This window comes from Rhineura floridana, chromosome 8 (genome assembly GCF_030035675.1).
Source record: "Rhineura floridana isolate rRhiFlo1 chromosome 8, rRhiFlo1.hap2, whole genome shotgun sequence".
Lineage (NCBI taxonomy): Eukaryota > Metazoa > Chordata > Lepidosauria > Squamata > Rhineuridae > Rhineura > Rhineura floridana.
The window spans coordinates 133,057,020-133,074,594 of record NC_084487.1 but is presented as its reverse complement, the minus strand read 5'-3'; the positions used below and the strand labels follow the sequence as shown (position 1 = coordinate 133,074,594).

Genomic DNA, 17,575 nt, shown 5'->3' with positions numbered 1-17,575 from the left:
GAGTCAAGCTAGAATCATCAGGTCCATCTCGGGAGATGGGGCTGCATCCAGAAGTAGCTGATGGAGTCTTAACACCCTTTCTTCAGTAAGCCTCATTCATAAGAGGTGCGTGTCCAGTTGCACTCCCAAGTGAGAAATAATTTGGGATGGGGTCAGCATGCTCTTCCCCAAGTTTACCACAAAACCCAGCCCCTGGAGCCAATGTGAGGCTAATGTGAGATGAGTGTCTATCCAGGACTGGTCCATAGATGGTGCTCTCACCAGGATGTCATCCAGGTAGGGATGTACACAATCCCCATTGTTCTGAGATGAGCCACCATGGCTACCAGCATCTTGGTGAACACCCTTGGTGCTGAGGAGAGGCCGAAGGGCAAAGCCTGGTACTAGAAGTATCTGTCGTCGTATGAGAACCGGAGAAAAACCTGTGTTGCCTGCGAATTGGAATATGCAGATACGCCTCAGAGAGGTCCACAGAGGTCAACCAATCCCCCTTTCTTAGAACCACTGTTATGGATCGAAGGGTTTCCATTTTGAAATGTTTCCTGGCCACCAACCTGCTGATCCATTTTAGATCTAACATGGACCTGGTATCGCCATTTTTTGGTCTACCAAGAAAAGAATTGAAAAGACCCCTAATTTCCTCTCTGAGGGAACCACTGGCTCTACTGCCTGAATGCTCAGCAAATGCTGAATGGCTTGCAGATAACGTTGGTGTTTCTCTGGTTTTCAACAGGGCTGTGGAGTCAGAGTCGGAGTTGTGGAGTCGGAAGCAATTTTGGGTGGAGTTGGAAGCAATTTTGGGTGGAGTCGGAGTCAGTAGAAATGTACTGACTCCGACTTCAAAATAAAATTAATATTAATACATTTGCCATTTATGAAGGAGTCAGAGTCGGAGTCAGACAGTAGAAAAATAGAGGAGTCTGAGTTGGAGTCGAAGGTTTCACATACTGACTCCACAGCCCTGGTTTTCAAGACCTTGGGGTGAGCAAGAACTGATAGTGTGGAACATGAACAAACTCTATAGCATATCCCATGGATACTGTGACGAGCACCCAGTTGTCCGAAGTGATGTCTCTCCACCGGGGGGGCAAACTCCAGCAGCCTTGCTCCCACCCCACGAGAGACCTCTGGAAACTGCCAGTCAGGAGGAGGGGCCCTTTTCGGCGCCCTTCTGGGGTTTTCCTGAGGAGAAAAATGCACCTCCCAATTTCGTTGAGGAGATGCGCGCACCACCTCTATCCTGTCTGCCCCAGCAAAACCTGCTAGAAGACTGGCCTCTAAATCTGGAGGGCTCTCTTGAGGAATGAAAAAACTGGTTCTGTCTGTTCTCCCATTCATCTTCTTTAGCCATAGAGAGCGCTTTCTTCTTATCTCTAGTCTCTACCAGGTGAGCCTCCAGAGATTTGCCGAATAACTTAGAACCTGAAAAGGGGAGGGCAGTGAGGTGAGTCTGTGACCCTGCATCCACTGTCCATTGCCTGAGCCAAATACTGCGCCGTGCCACAGTAGATGCCGCCATGGGCCTTGCCGCAAATTGTACAACGTCCATGGATGCATCGCCAACACAGCTGAGACATACGCCATTTTCTTTAAACTGTCCTTCACGAATTTTGGGACATTGTCCCTTGCACCCATCTCTTCTGCCCACATGAACACTGCCCTGGAAAAAACTGAGGAAGTGGCTGCAGCCCTGAAGCCCACAGCATCTACCTCAAAATTCTTGCAAAGAGTCCCTTCAACCTGCTTATCACATTGGTCCTTAGGCCCCCCTCGCCTTCAGCCGGGACTACTGCTGAGCAGGCGAGGGTGGCAATAGGCAGTTCCACTGTAAGGAAACACAACTGTGCCATGATCCTTTCAGCAAAGACATAATGCTTCTTTGCCCACTTAGCAGGCAGCTTTGATTTACATGGTGACACCCATTCCGCACATCATCAAACGCCTGAGGAAAAGGAGCAGTAACTAGCTTCGTGTCAGTCGAAGGAAAGGCCTTTTTAGCTCCTGCCAAAGCCGACTGGGTGGGTGCTTTGATTCCCCCTCAGTCTCTGGCAACTGCAGCACTCTGTGTGCCTTCAAGAGGAGGGATTGAAAAACCTCTGGGGCGAAGAGCCTAGGTTGCACCTGGGTCACTTCTAGGTCCTCTTCTGACAACTCCCCCTCTTCCCTGTCCTGTTCAGGCAGGTCATCGGAGTCAGACAATGCCCCCTGTTGGCCAGTGACCCACTTGGGCGACTCTCCTTGCACCTGCCACCCCTGAGCCATCAAGGGTATGGGACACGCGTGGATCTGAGTGGGTGAGCGCCTCATGACCCCCCAATTCAATGCATCCAGGAAGAACCTTGTCCCCTATGGGGGCTGCCTTAGCCCCCCTGCTGCATGGTGTGGCAGGGGGTGGAGGTGTGCCCCCCGGCGTGCCCCCCCGGCTGGTGACTGGATTAGAAAAGAGGATCTGGAATAGCTGTGGTGTGATGGCAAAATGCCATATCTGTCCTCCTTGCTAGAGTCGCCGGAGGGAGATCTGTGCCTCCGCTTTCCCTTATGGGAGTGCCTATTTGAGTGTCTGTCCTGCTTACGTTTAAGGGCATGGTGGATGGAACCACTGATTTCACAGGCGATAAACTCCTTAACCCAAGACATGAACGTGGGGGACTGAGACTGGGGGGTGGGAGCTTCCATACCTTCATCCAAAATATTTAACATCCCCTCCTGCTGCCCCTGCTTGGGGATGCAGAAAGCACAGGCTGAGCACTTGTGGAGCCCTGTTCCTGTGGTTCCCTGGAGTCCATCACCTCTCCCGCATGACAGGAGTCTTGGTGGAGGAAACAAGGAAGATGCAGGTGAAGCCACTAAATGGGGTCCATGGCTATCCCGCGCTTAGAAGAAAACCATGGGAAAAACTGCTGCTATGGTCAGCCACCTTAGCTGGAGCTGCTCAACTCCCTGCTGTCTTGTGCTCTCTGAAGTCAAAGCAATGTACCCTCAGGCTGCACACCACACTCATTCTTCCCAGGAAGGGGGGGAGCCTGAGGCCATGATCCCATTAGGTACAGACTTTGTGGGAATGCAGCACCATGGAGCAAGGAGACAGTCTCCCATCCAAGTGGTGGCTGCTGTTGCTGAGGCACTGCAGCTAGCCCCAAACCCCAAGAGTGACGCCAGAAAGCCCAGCCAGCCTTGACAAAAACTTCCAAACCCCAGACTCACGGAGTGAAGGCAGGGAGGGAAAGGGAGAGAGAAGACACAAACAAGAGAGTGAGAGACAAGATAGAAAATTCTAAAGTAAGGAAAGGAGAGCTGTGATAGGAGAACAAAAAACTGCTAGGAAACTGAGGGGGGGGAGAAGCTCTGAACAGAGAGGAGACCCAACCTTCACTGACCACAGGCAGGGCCGGTCTGGAGAAGGGGATGACTCCTCCCCCTGGAGAGCAGATCAAGAAGTTTAGAGACCCTGCCTGTCAGGGCCAGTAGTAGGAGTCATTCCTAAACAGGAATGTCCTCCAGCCCTAACTAGCAAATTACTTTTAAAAAAATGAAAGCTCAAAGTCTGAGGTCACATGCCTGGAGGCACCAAGGGAGGGTTTGTTTTTTTTACTTAGACCAGTTTTGTTTCATGGATGGGGATACTGGGAGGACATCATTATTATTTTTAGCCTTGGTCTTCTCCCGACGCTCATCAGTGTCCGATTGGACAATTAATGGCCAGAAGATAGCCCAGGTTAGGCAATATAGATATCTCGGGGTCTTGTTTCACTTTTCTCTTTCCTGGTCTGCTCATATACGCTCCGCTGCCCAAACTGCCCGAAACACACTAAAAGCCATTCTTTGGTTTTTTTACACTAGGGGTGGGCACTATATACCTGCTGCCATCCAGGTTCTCAGTTCTAAGATCTTTCCCCAACTCCTTTATGGTGTTCTACTTTGGGCCCAGACTTTTGACCCCAAGGTTGAATCAATCTTATCAACCTTTTTAAGATCAATTTTCGGTGTACCTCGATGTGTCCCAGCCGCCGGCCTTCACCTAGAGTCCGGACTGCCCTCACTTGAATCCCTTGCCTGGTCCTTAGCTTTCAAATATTGGACCAAATTAGCTTACACAAGCCCCGCCTCAGGACATGTACATCTCCTCTGGAAGGACGTCTTTTCCAGCACATGGTCAAAAACATTACTTGCCAAACTGGCCACACTAGGCTTCTCAGTGGACTTTCTAGCCTCACTAGAGCCTGGATTAGCCAAACGGGCCATCAAGACCCGGATTAAGGACATCTATTTTCAAAATTCAATGTCAGATGCTGCTAAAACCTGCTCCCCTACCCACTCCGATTTAAACTTCACATTTCCTAATCCTGCCACCTACCTGGAAATTCTGACTATTCCTAAATATCGTCTAGCTTTCTCCAAGGCTCGTTTTAACTGTCTCTTTTCTTCACTCTTAGAAGGCCGTTTCCAGGGTATACCTCTCGAACTCCGCCTATGCCCCTGTAGGAATGTAGACGTCGAACCACTGTCTCACGTTCTCTTTGTATGTCCCTACTATAATGTTGAATGCCTTAGGTACCTAAATCCTATTATGAAAAGCTTCCCGGACAGGCCTGTTGGCTGATTACTGAAACATTTTCTGGCCGGCACTGACAAGTTAACCACCCTATCTGCTGCTAAGTTCATCTTTGCTGCCCAAATTATACGTAAGAAGATCTCTCTGAGACAGTAATGTTTATTTTAATGCTGTATTTTAGCTCTATTTTATAACTTATATTCTTTTACCTCCTGTTAAATCAATTGTATATTGGCTCTATTACCGCGTAATAAAATTTGATTGATTGATTGATATTTTTAGCCTATTCAGCTTTGCCTCATTCCAAGCTGCTGAAATTTTTAAAATTCTAAATGCTAAAACGACTAAATGCTAAAATTGAGGGAAGGGAAGATTTTTAGTCTGCCTCATCTTGAAAGCTTGGGTAGACAGACAAAATAAAACAGAATATTTATTTATTTATTTATTGCATTTGTATACCACCCCATAGCCAAAGCTCTCTAGGCGGTTTACAACAATTAAAAACATTAAAAACAAATATACAAATTTAAAACACATTTTTAAAAAGCAATTTAAAAACACATGCTAAATAAAAGAAGAATAGAATATATTTCAAATATAAAGTGCTTAGGACTGGACTTGGGAGAATCTGCAATAGAAGGGAATACGGCAAGTGGAAAGCAGCCACCTTATATGACTTCCTTTGAATCATTGCTTCTGAAAACAAAAACCTAAGAAGAGCCTTGCTTGATCAGAGAAAGGCCTATCTAGCCCTGCATTCTCTTCTCACAGTGGCCAACCAGATGCCTGTGGAATGCCAACAAGGAGGCTGTTGAGCACAATTGCACTCATGATCCCCAGAAACTTCTTCAAAGGCATCGTGGAGCATGTATTTATTTACTAATAGGCAAAAAAAACCTTGCAGTTTAAGAACGCAGCTATAGCCCACAGACATTTCTATCACACTTTAAAAAGCAGGGAAATTGGGAAGCTATAGTGAATGCACCAGGGGAGCAGGAGACCTGACCTCCTCTCTGAGAGGTTGTACTGCCCTACCAATTTGTCAAAATGCAAACACAATTTGGGTTGGTTTTCACAGTCCAATCCACTTCCTGTGTAGCTTGGAAGAATTTGGTAACATGTGCCTCTGAGCATATGGTGACTGGTGGCAACACCTGCCATCTCCAAAGATGGAGAATTACATTTTTGTATGTTTGTTGGTGTTCTTACTTTGCTTCTTTTCTGTTTCTACTGTTTCTACAGAGAATCTAACCTAGAAAATTATATTTCTCTCATTATTCACCCTAGAAATCTGTGTCAAATTTATTTTTAATAATTTATTTGCCTTTTTATTGGTCCATGTCATATGATGGTGAAGACAGCCTTTTGTGTTTCAAACTGGAGGTTATGTTCTATTTCTATTTTGGATGCATTAACAGTTGAATCTGAAACTGCAGTTTGATGTAAAATCAGACTGATTACAATATGTTGCTACTTAAGCAATGATTCTAGCTGTTGGAGAAACAAACTTGGCCTGCCCAAGATGCATGTTTTCAGCATATTATGCTTAAACCACTTCACTTAAAGAAATATTGGCATGGTCAATTAAAAACAAAGAGCACACCTAAAATTTTGCTAGAATATATTTCACCTCCTACTGTTATATCTTGTGCAAACTGAGACACTCCTCATGTCCATTGGAAACTATTCTGCAGAATAGTCAGTGCCACTATTCCACAATTCTTTTTAGAGTTTTTTTAGTGTAAATTTTGCAAAGTGTTGCTGTACTTCACATATTCACAGAAATAGATGCAAAAGAGAATGATTTACTATAGGAAACTTCACTAAAATTGCAAAGTAAATCAAACATATTTAAAGTGACTATCTGAACTATATCAACTGTCTTAATACTGTTGCTTCCTCCCTGCTAAAACAAGATCAGCACAGATTCTTTGGAGGAAGCCATGACTGTCTAAAGGGAAATAAAGGTATGGTGTGGGTGTGGTCCCCTGATTAGGCAAGCCCAGCAGCTGTAAGTCTGGCTTTTAGAACACTGACAGTTGGTTCTTACTGAGCATGCCCGGGCTTATAATTGACTCCAATGTTAAATTTCTTAAATTAATAAAGAATTGGCTGGGCACTTTTTTAGCTTTTAAAGTTCAGAAGATGAAGGTCAGAGTATCCGCAAGGTCAATAATAGGATTACAGGTACTCTGTGAACATGGCTGATTTTTAATTAATTTCAACAAATTATGAGAACTCTGACATAAAAAAGTCCAACAGGGGTCTGGCTTTTCTTCTTCTCTTTTTACACTTTGAACTCTCAATTCTCTCTGACTGTTTTGTGTATCACCATGAAAATTTAGAGGGTTGTTAAGCAAGCATTTCTGAGTTCAGGACTATAAGTTTTGTAAGGTTTTGTTTTGAAATGAGCTTATGGGAAGCATCAGAATGGCATGGGGGTATTTTCAATTTAACATTGTGGAATGCAAAGAATCCATGCTGGCTATAGTATACAGCCACTCTCGTGGCTGTATAATTTTTGGCTAGCAATGCATGTTGTGGCACCATCTTATTAAATGCAAACAAAATTTTCATTGGTGAGACAGGTGCACTTGGGGCATGTTTATGCCATTTATTTCTAAAGTTCTTATTCCTAATAACTGCACTTTTTATTTCTCAATAAGCCAACTAGCAACTTTACCCTTTTTAAAAAGCCAACACCAGAAGATCTAGAGACCTAATTTAAATAGCACTTTAAAGGGTAACAAATGTATTATTAAATGAACTTTTTAAGGATTACTAAAAGTGATACATCTAATGAAGTGAACTGTAGCTCAAAACAGCTTATGCCATAATAACTTTGTTGAAGATGCTAGTACTGTTCCTTTTGCTGTTTTGCTAAAATTGCACTATGATCTACTTTACAGGGGTTGTTGCAAGTACAAAAGACTATAAAAGACTTGGACAAATTTAAAATGTTATTACAAAAAGTAGTAGAGCCTGTATGTCATATGGAAGCATAGACTGGAGTCTGCCTACATACCCTACCTAGCCAAGACTGCAGGCAGCCATACATTGGATTTGCCACAGATCTACATGTAAAATCCAATGTTTGTAGGCCTGAATATCCTGGGTTTGTTCCAGATTCTTTTTTGCTTGATTTTTAGGGATTTTTTTCATTATTCTAAACTTGGCCATACACATACACCTCCCTCAGTTCAAAATCTGGGGCAGGCAAGGCTGGAGAGAGACTATTTATTTTAATTATTCCTTATTTATCAGTATTGCATTTATGTCAATCCCACCTTTTCTCCAAGGAGCTTAAGGTGGTAATCATGGGTCTTCTTTTCCCCATATTATCCTCACTACAATCCTGCTAGGAGATTAGGCTGAGAGCCTGTGACTGGCCAAAGGTCACACAGCGAGTTTCATGATTGATTTTAACCCTGATCTCCCATGTCCTAGTCCACTTAATATCCCTCCACCTTATTCCACATTCTGGAAAGAAGACTTAGAAGTGAGTAAGCTGGGAGAGATAATGTTTGAGGGAGCAAGAGCTCTTGGGCCAGCTAAGAGTGGTAGAGCTGGAGGAACATAGGTTTCCCATCTATCACTCTACAAAAGCAGGGAAGGGTGGGGGATGAGGCCATAAGCTTTGAAGGAAAGGGTAAGGAACTAATGTTGATCTGAGAGTACACAGAAAACTGTTGCATGGATTTTAGGAGGGGATCATGTGATCAGACAGATGAGTGAGATGAATGGCATTTCTCTTATTAGGAACTTCTATGCCAGATGACCTTGCAACAGTCATAGCTCACTTTTTTCTAGCCCTTTTATGACAATGTATTCATCTATACATACCATTTCCTTCAGACATTAATCTGGGGACTGCAATAACCTCCTGACTCCTCACAGATGGTCAAAGTAAAAGGTTAACATCACATAGCAAGTAAGGGCTATGGAGCTCATGTATTTGGATGGCATGAAGGGATGGGAACGCTGAGGAATACTTTTTGAAAGACTCACTTATGAGACAAATTGGCAGTTCGATATACACTGTCCATTGCTTCTTTTCCGTTATGAAAGCTGTAGCCAAAATACATTTTACCACACCTTGATTAAGATTTGATAAGAGACGCACAAAATTGCTCCAGGAGTTAGATGTAAGCCCATAGGCCACCAGCTGCTGATAGTCTGGAACAGCCAACCTTCATGCTGACTTTTGGGGTCCATTCTGATCCCAGAGGCACTTTTCATTGTGTAATTTACACATAAGTAGACCTACAGGGGACATTGTCACAAATTTTAACTTGTACAGTCACCAAATTTCAGCCAGATACCACTTAATGTTTTCCTTTTGGATACAAAAAACCACTGGAGTCCACATATACCCCAGCAAAAAGCCCTGGGAGCATTTTTTTTTTGCTTCAGGTGCACTTTTATTGTGTAATTGACACATGAATTGACCTACAGGGTTGTCCTCCTGTACAACATCCACAATTTTTAGCCAGTTGCCACTTATTGTTTTTCTTCCAGAAACAAAAAACCACCAGGGTCCAAATATAGATCAGAATTTGTGTTGTAACCAGTATGCATGGGGAAGGAGCCAGCGTACACTGCTCAGAAAAATTCTACGTCCTCTGAATAAGGTTTTTTTTGTATCAAGGTCCTTTGGTATTGTCAAGCACATTTGTTCTGGCAACACAGATAAAAATGGTCTCTGGGGGACAAAATTACCCCATCCTTCCATGGGAAATCTCATTGCGGTACAAATATATCTGAAAGACAGTGCCTGCACGAAGAAGGGGACTACCACTGCTCAGGGAAGAAGGAGAGCAATCTGCCTGCCTGCCTGCCTGCTTGCTGCTACTGCTCAGCTACCACCACTCCCCTCCCTGCTGGACTTCTGCTTGGCGGGTGTCACGCCTTGCAGGACCAGGCCCCCAGGCACTCAGCCAGCTGTGGCTGATATCGTCCACCTGTCCCTTCCCTGGAGGGGATACATAAGCCGGCTGGCTGAGGTGGCTCCTGCTTTACAGATTGCCTGGCTTTTTGCGGGTCTTGAGTCATGTGCCTGGGAGAGAGGACTCAGAGGCAAATGGGGAGACTTGAGGGGGGCCCAATTAGTGTAGTGACGGGTAGAGGGAGAGATGGCATTGTGAGGAGGACTTGCCAGGTAAGGGGAACGTGGCCCAGGCAGTTAACGGCTGTGCCTTGTTCCGGTCCTCCTCACACCCGCAGGCTTGTTGGTTGCCCTATCAGGCAGCTCTCAGGCCTCCGGATGCTGCTGCTAAATGCCAGATTGGTGCATATTAAGATCTCCCTCATTCACGATTTAATTGTGGATGAGGCAGCTGATCTGGCATGTATAACTGAGACCTGGGTGGGTGAGTCAGTCTCTCCCAGCTATGTCCACCAGGGTACCTGGTCCAGCATCAGGGTAGACCTGAGGGTCGGGGAGGGGGGGTTGCTGTGGTCTATAGGAGCTCCATCTTCTTCTGCAGGCACCCTGTCCATGTGACTACTGGTCTGGAGTGTTTGCACCTTGAGTTGGGTCAGCAGAACAGACTGGGGATTCTATTGGTGTACCGCCCACCCAGCTGCCCAACAGACTCCCTAGCTGAGCTGACGGAGGTGGTCTCAGGTGTACTGTTGAGATCCCCCATACTGTTGGTTCTGGGGGATGTCAACATCCATGCCGAGGCCACCTTATCCGGCGCAGCTCAAGATTTCATGGTCTCCATGACAACCATGGGACTGTCCCAATATGCCATTGGCCTAACACATGTAGCAGGGCATACTCTAGATTTGGTTTTTGCAACTGGACATGGAGATGGTGATCTGAATGTGGGGGGCCTTACATCAGTCCCTCTGTCATTGACAGATCACTGCTTGCTGAAGTTTAGACTTACAGCGGCTTTTCCCCTCTGCGAGGGTGGGGGACCTCTTAAGTTGGTCTGCCCCCAGAGACTAATGGATCCGGATGGTTTCCAAAGGGCTCTGGGGAGTTTTCTGGCTGATACAGCTGGCACTCCTGTTGAAACCCTGGTTGAACTGTGGAATACAGAAGTGACCCAGGCAGTTGACATGATTGCTCCTGAGTGCACTCTCCTGTGTAGAGCTTGTATGGCTCCATGGTATAACCCAGAGCTGAGAGTGATGAACCAATATAGGAGACGGCTTGAGTGCAGATGGAGACGAACTCCTAGTGGATGCAATTACGCACTGGTAAGTGCCAATAGTAAACTATATTTAGGGGCAGTAAGGGCAGCAAAAAAATTCACTATCAAATCATCAATCTGCCGCCCAGCAGAACTCTTCAGAACAAGGACATGGTAGAACCATCGGAGGCCCGCTGTAATGAATTTGCTAGGCACTTCCAGGATAAAATCTTTAGCATCTGCCAGGACTTAGACTCCAGTGTTATAACAGGTGAATGAAGTGTGGTTTCCAGAGCACAGCCTTGTCCTGATTTCTTGGATGACTTTCAGTTGGTACACCTTGAGGTCGTTGACAAGGTGCTTGGACAGGTTCGTGCAACCACTTCTGTGCTGGATCCTTGCCCGTCTTGGCTAATAAAAGCTAGCAGGGATGGAACAGCCAGCTGGGTCAGGGAAGTGATTACAGGAGGGCCCCGCTTCTCGGCGTTCCGCTAATACGGCACCAGCGGAGCGATCAGCTGGAGGGGAGCTGGAGGTCCCTGTGCTCCAGCTCATCGTGCCGGAGGAGGGGAAGATCACCTGTAGAGCGCTACAGCTGATCTCCTCTTCTGGCGCGATCAGACTCCCGCGCTCGAGCTGATTGCGCTGGAGGAGGGGAAGATCAGCTGTAGTGCGCTACAGCTGATCTTCTTCTCCAGTGCGATCATTGGGTTAGGTTCCAGACCCCTGCGCTACAGGTGATCCACTTTTTGGTGCTTTTCGCTTTTCGGCCGGGGTCTGGAACCTAACCTGCCTTATGAGTGGGGCACTACTGTAATGCCTGTCTACCAGAGGGGGTGGTCCCTGGCTGCCTGAAAGAGACGGTAGTGAAACAACTCCTGAAGAGACCCTCCCTGGACCCAGAAAATCCCAATAACTATAGGCCGGTAGCAAATGTTCTATTCCTGGGCAAAGTCCTTGAACGAGTGGTGGCAGACCAGCTCCAGACACTCTTGGATGAGACCAATTATCTGGATCCATTTCAGTCAGGTTTCAGGCCTGGTTTTGGCACAGAAACAGCCTTAGTCATCTCTGTTGAGAGAGAGACGGGGGAGTGTGACTCTGTTGATTCTCCTTGATCTCTCAGCGGCTTTCGATACCATCGACCATGGTATTCTTCTGGGGAGACTGGCTGAGTTGGGAGTGGGAGGGACTGCATGGCGGTGGTTCTGCTCCTACTTGGCGGGTCGCCTCCAGAAGGTCGTGCTTGGGGAACATTGCTCAGCACCATGGACTCTCCAATACGGGGTTCCACAGGGGTCAGTTCTGTCCCCCAAGCTGTTCAACATCTACATGACACCATTGGGTGCGGTCATCCGGAGCTTTGGAGTGCGTTGCCATCAGTATGCTGATGACACGCAGCTCTATTTCTCCTTTTCATCTTCTTCAGGTGAGGCTGTCAATGTGCTGAACCGGTGCCTGGCTGCGACAATGGACTGGATGAGGGCTAATAAACTGAGGCTCAATCCAGACAAGACTGAGATGCTGCTAGTGGGTGGTTCTTCTGACCGGATGGTGGATGTCCAACCTGTCCTGGATGGGGTTACACTCCTCCTGAAGAAGCAGATTCGTAGTTTGGGGGTTCTCCTAGAACCATCTCTGTCACGTGAGGCTCAGGTAGCCTCAGTGGCACGGAGTGCCTTCTACCAACTTTGGTTGGTGGTCCAGCTACAACCCTATCAGGACAGGGATAACCTGGCTTCAGTTGTCCATGCTCTGGTAACCTCCAAGTTAGATTACTGCTATGCTCTCTTCGTGGGGCTGCCTTTGAAGACAGTTCGGACAGTTCGGAAGCTGCAGCTTGTGCAAAATGCAGCGGCCAGATTGGTAACAGGGGCCAGACGGTTTGAACATATAAAACCGATTCTGGCCCACTTGCATTGGCTGCCTGTATATTTCTGAGCTCGACTCAAGGTGCTGGTTTTAACCTATGAAGCCTTACATGGCTTAGGACCACAATACCTGATGGAACAGCTTTCCTGACATGAACACACCGCATCATCTAAGGCCCTCCTCCAGGTGCCTCCTCCGAGGGAAGCTGGGAGTCTGGCAACAAGGGAGAGGGCCTTCTCAGTGGTGGCCCTCAAATTATGGAATGATTTTTATGACGAGGTGTGCCTGGCGCCAACACTTTTATCTTTTCGGCGCCAGGTCTCTTCTCCCAGGCATTTTAGCATGTGTTTTTAATTTTTTTTTAAAAAAAATTAAATTGTGTTTTTAAATTGTTTTTTGTGTTTTAAAATTTGTATATTTGTTATTATTGTTTTTAATTAGAGAGCTTCGGCTATAAGGCGGTATATAAATGTAATAAATATATAAATATAAATGTGATTTTTCTGCCAGCTTTGCATAAAGGTTAAGATAGTGATAGGTGTGACAGAATAACTCAATGATATCGAGAAATAGTGATGGAGAAAACCAAAATCTATCAATAATTACACTTTTGCAATTGCTGCACAGTAATCATATGAGTGGGGGCTAAATTGAAGGCCCTGCTTCAGTGCAATGGTTTTGGACTGAAAGTTGTCCAGGTGATGCCAGAGACGATAGCAATAAGCAGTTTTGTTCTCCAAGATGTACCCCAGACTGACGCCTGCTTACTTTGTTTCACAGAAGCCAATGAGCGCCATTAGCAACTGAAGCAGCACACATTGGGATAACCTTGCCCCTCTTTATCTGGATAGCCTTACTTTGAGTTCCACTTCTTTGTCATACTAGCATGTGACTGGATGTTGGGCATGTGTGAGAGAATGCTGAGGATGTGTGACAAAGAAAGAGAACACTGAGAAGCTGGGCCAGCCCAACAATTAGGCAGAATACCCAAGCAACTGTAGCAGTCCCTGGCTATTCCTATTGAGCCTCCAGCCATTCCCCTCTGTTGCTATGTGGCCTCTCCTCCTACCAAAGAAATCTGGCCTACTGCCTCATGTGTGGTGGAGGACACTATCCCGTCTCCAGTGTTGAAGTACGATTCAGCTGTCAGTCCAACTTACTTCTGTATGTGCTCTCCTTTGCCTCAGGCAGCAAAAATGTCTTGGGCTGGTGCTGCCAGATAGATATTCATTAATGAACACTGTGACAAAGAGACTTTTCAGATGCTACTGATCTGGTTAAACTCTTACAAATAGTTGTTCATGTGATCAGCTCTGAGATCAGGTTGGTTGAAGACCCAGGACATTTTTCCATTCTATGTACTCTCTAATGTTCTGTTTGCTTTATTCAGGTGGGCAGGAGATGCATTTTGTTTTCATGTAGTCTGAGTATTTATTCTTGTTTTTATATCCTTTTGAAGGTTGCAAGTTACTTTGAGTTTTCAATTTGGAAAAAACTGACTAATAACTATAATAAATAATAAAATAATAATAATAAATAATATCTGGGAGGTATATCTTCTTTCCCCTTGCATGCTACTTGTGGGATGCTCCAATCTGCCTCCATGTAAACCTGGGGGCAGGGTATAACTTATTATTTCCCCTGTTATTTATCTTCGTAAGAGCTAAGTAAAAATGCTTTAGATAAATAAATTATAACTTTCAGGAGCTTAACAATCTGGTGCATGCTATATGAACACCTAGCTTCAATGCAAGATATTGGTCTAAATAAGCAATTTTGTAACTGTGGCCTATTGGACACCAGTTGTCTTTGGTGCACTTTCCAGATGGTCCCAAGGAAAACAAAGGAGCCTTTGAAGTTTTAGCCACCTTCTGAAAAGGCAAGCCTTTTTCATTTCAGCTGTAAAAATTTAAACTGAAAAGCTGCTTGCCTCTTCAACAGGGAAAGTGGTTTAAAAGGAAACTTCAAAGAATTCTACCAGCCATGAGCTCAGCCCCTCCCCCACCCAAAAGCCATGTAGCATATTGATTTAATGTACCACAGCCATAACTACCTGTGTTTTCATTTGAATGCCTCAAGCATTCCCTCTCATAGTGACTGTAAGGTAAGAAAATGTGATGGTCCACAGAAAACAAACTATATTAGTCGCCCTCACTACAACAAAAGTTATGATTTCCATGCAATGCAAGACATGCTCCATAGCATTTCATGGAACAATAAAAAATAACTTCAAATACATGCCACAATGTTATGAATTTTTACGTCAAGGTTATGAAATAAATCTATAAGTAAGTGGGGTGAAATTCTGCTATTTGTGGGGGCGAAAGATGAAGGAGTTTGGATATAATACAATCCTCAGCGTGAAAGTATTCTGCTTAGTTCTCTTTAAAGCAGATTCCTGCACCAAAGTACAATGATTAAGGAATATTTGTCCAGTTCTCCCAGTGCACTTGGCCTTCTGAAGAAAAAATGGGTCAATCAGACAGAAAAGTCAGCTGCCAAGAAACAAACTCTAGTTCAACTCAAACAATGCTAGTCTATTATGAAACTCATAAAAGAAAAATGATAATTGGCTAGTACAATTTTTATATCTCGATGATGTCCTTGAATAATTGTTCTTCAAGCTCACACATATGACTTTATAATTATAATGTTCATAACTGCTTTTCCTAATATTCAAATCCAATCATCTTTACTCAACAAGACCCAGACAGATTGTGGATGTGAATTATTTTCCCCATAATCTTTTTTAACTAAAATTATTTGCTGATTGATATTAACGGCCTAGTTTTTCAAGAACACATGACATCATTTTGGTCATAGTAGTTTCTAGGAGCTCTCAGATTTGCTTACTGAAGTATTGTTGCAATTCCACATGCCTCCTGGATAGCAAACCGAGGAAAAATAATTTTAATCCCACAAAAAAGCAAGTCCTCCAGTTTGTCAATGTGAGCAACAGTAGCTCAGACAAAATCCTTATCATTTGGCATTTTTACTGATCATATTAAGAATCAGACTATTTTTGCAACAACAATAACAAATGAAGAGACTAAATCGCATTCATATTGAAAAATAGCACCATTGGCCTGGGGTACTACAATGTATTAAAAGAGATCCCACTGGATCAACATGAATAATTTTGGTAGGGGAAAGGTCTGTTTCCTTTAATACAGCCTGCTCAAAACACTGTTGCCACTGCAGCTATCTCTAGTCAAAGTACAGTAAGAGAAAGCCAAATAATATGAGAATTGTGTATTTTTCTCTCTAGCATATTACATGGATTTAACACTATAAATATTACATGCAGGTAAAAGAAAGGAAAGGGGACTCTTAACTGTCAAGCTTAAAATACACAGTGGTCAGAATACAATGTGGAAATGAATTCTTAATTAAGCCAATATAGAAAATGCAGTACTTACCCAAAATATTAAATTGAAAAGGAACATCATGTATTTCAAACAACACAAGCAGCCCCTCGCCATGCTGCACTTCTTAAATTCTAAAAGGAAGACAAATGATAGATCCAGATAAAAAACCACATATTTGCTGCCTTTAGGTGCATTGTATTTGTCACTTTTTACACCAGTCCCAGTTGCAGCTGTGTTGTGGTTCTGTGTGCGTGATCCTGTGGTACCATAGAAAGCTCCGGCAGTGAAGCCTCGACCAAACTGCCTGCTTGAGGTAGAAGGGTTAACAAAGTCTGAATCCTTGCTATCCAAAGATGGACTCCGGTGAATTGAGGAATCCTCACTACTTGATTTCTCCATGGTCTCTCTTAGCACAGTTGCCAGATTTCATGTCTAGCATCTCTCAGAATTCAGCAGAGCACCTTGTGTCAACTCCACCATTCATGTGAGACTGACTTCACCTCCTCCGTATTAAATCCAACGACCCAATGCAGATCTTTATTCCAATATTCTCTGCATTGTCTCCATTCCCTTTTTCTCCACCCTTATACCAGAGCGGGCTGTCCTGTATGCATCAATAGCTTGGATTTACATGGCAGTGTCTCTTGCAGCAGCATTTCTCAGGTTGTCTTTCCAAATCAGTTATGCATAACTTCACATTTTATTCAAGAGCACTGTGAAGCGCTCTCTCTCCCTCTCTCTCTCACACACACACCACACAGTCAGTCAGTTCACAACCCCTGCTCTATACGCAGCAAGCAGTCCTTGTATCAATTTCTAAAGGTTGTTTGATTTTTCAGTACATCTGTTATATTTTCAGCACGAGCACATCTCTCTCTCTCTCTCTCAGCTCCTCCCTTTCTCTCTTTACTCTAACCGCTGGTCTCACACACGTTGTTTCTTCTCTGTCCTCTCTTTTCATCCGTTTGCTATATTTCATTCAGGACTCGGCTACTGGGTCACCCTCTCTCACTCAGCACTGCACTGCTGTCGATGTGAGATCATCAGCAACCACAACCTCTGGGCATTTCCCACAGAAATCCCTGATCTAACTATAACAAGTAATAAATCCTGCCCCATCTCAAAAGCCACTCCTATTCAGCTTTACATCCAGCCAATTATAAGAAGCTTTTCACCCTGCACACACTGAACTTACTCCTCCTCCATGACATAAGATCTTTAACAGGATTATTATTACACGTTTGACTACACAAGCACAAAACAAGCAAATCACTCTTTTAAAGTCAAGTATTATTCAGCTGTTTATGAGCTTGGAACACAAGAGGGATGATGATAGTTCTATAGTGCATGTTAACAACTGTAAGAAGTTAGAATTGGATACCATGGCATTTGCTCCACTTCCCAGTTAAATTGACAATAACTATATATTTTTGTATTTCTTGTAGCTTAAAAACAAACATAATGGAAAAAGCAACAGCAAGCAGTCTGCCTGTGCTGTGGAACTCACAGACACAGTACTCAGGCTACTATGTTCTCTGCATGACACCACCAAATGTGACATAGTTAACCATCTATGGTAGCCCCTAAACCAGGCAGGGCAGCATGGCCAAGGAGGTCGCAGAGGCATGGCTAAGGAGGCT

At 44.5% G+C, this 17,575-nt stretch overlaps 1 protein-coding gene across 2 annotated transcripts in view; it reads right to left on the bottom strand.

The window, feature by feature from the left end:
• Positions 1-17,575, bottom strand: part of TSPAN9 (tetraspanin 9) — a 277,862-nt gene that overhangs the window by 167,391 nt on the left and 92,896 nt on the right. The window contains exon 1 of one of the 2 annotated variants that reach the window (XM_061582580.1): positions 15,987-16,857. The exons of the other annotated variant lie outside the window; for it this stretch is intronic. Coding sequence (XP_061438564.1) covers positions 15,987-16,334 — 348 coding nt within the window. The 5' untranslated portion in view covers positions 16,335-16,857. Of the gene's footprint in view, positions 1-15,986; positions 16,858-17,575 lie in introns of those variants that run through there. 2 annotated transcript variants of the gene reach the window in all.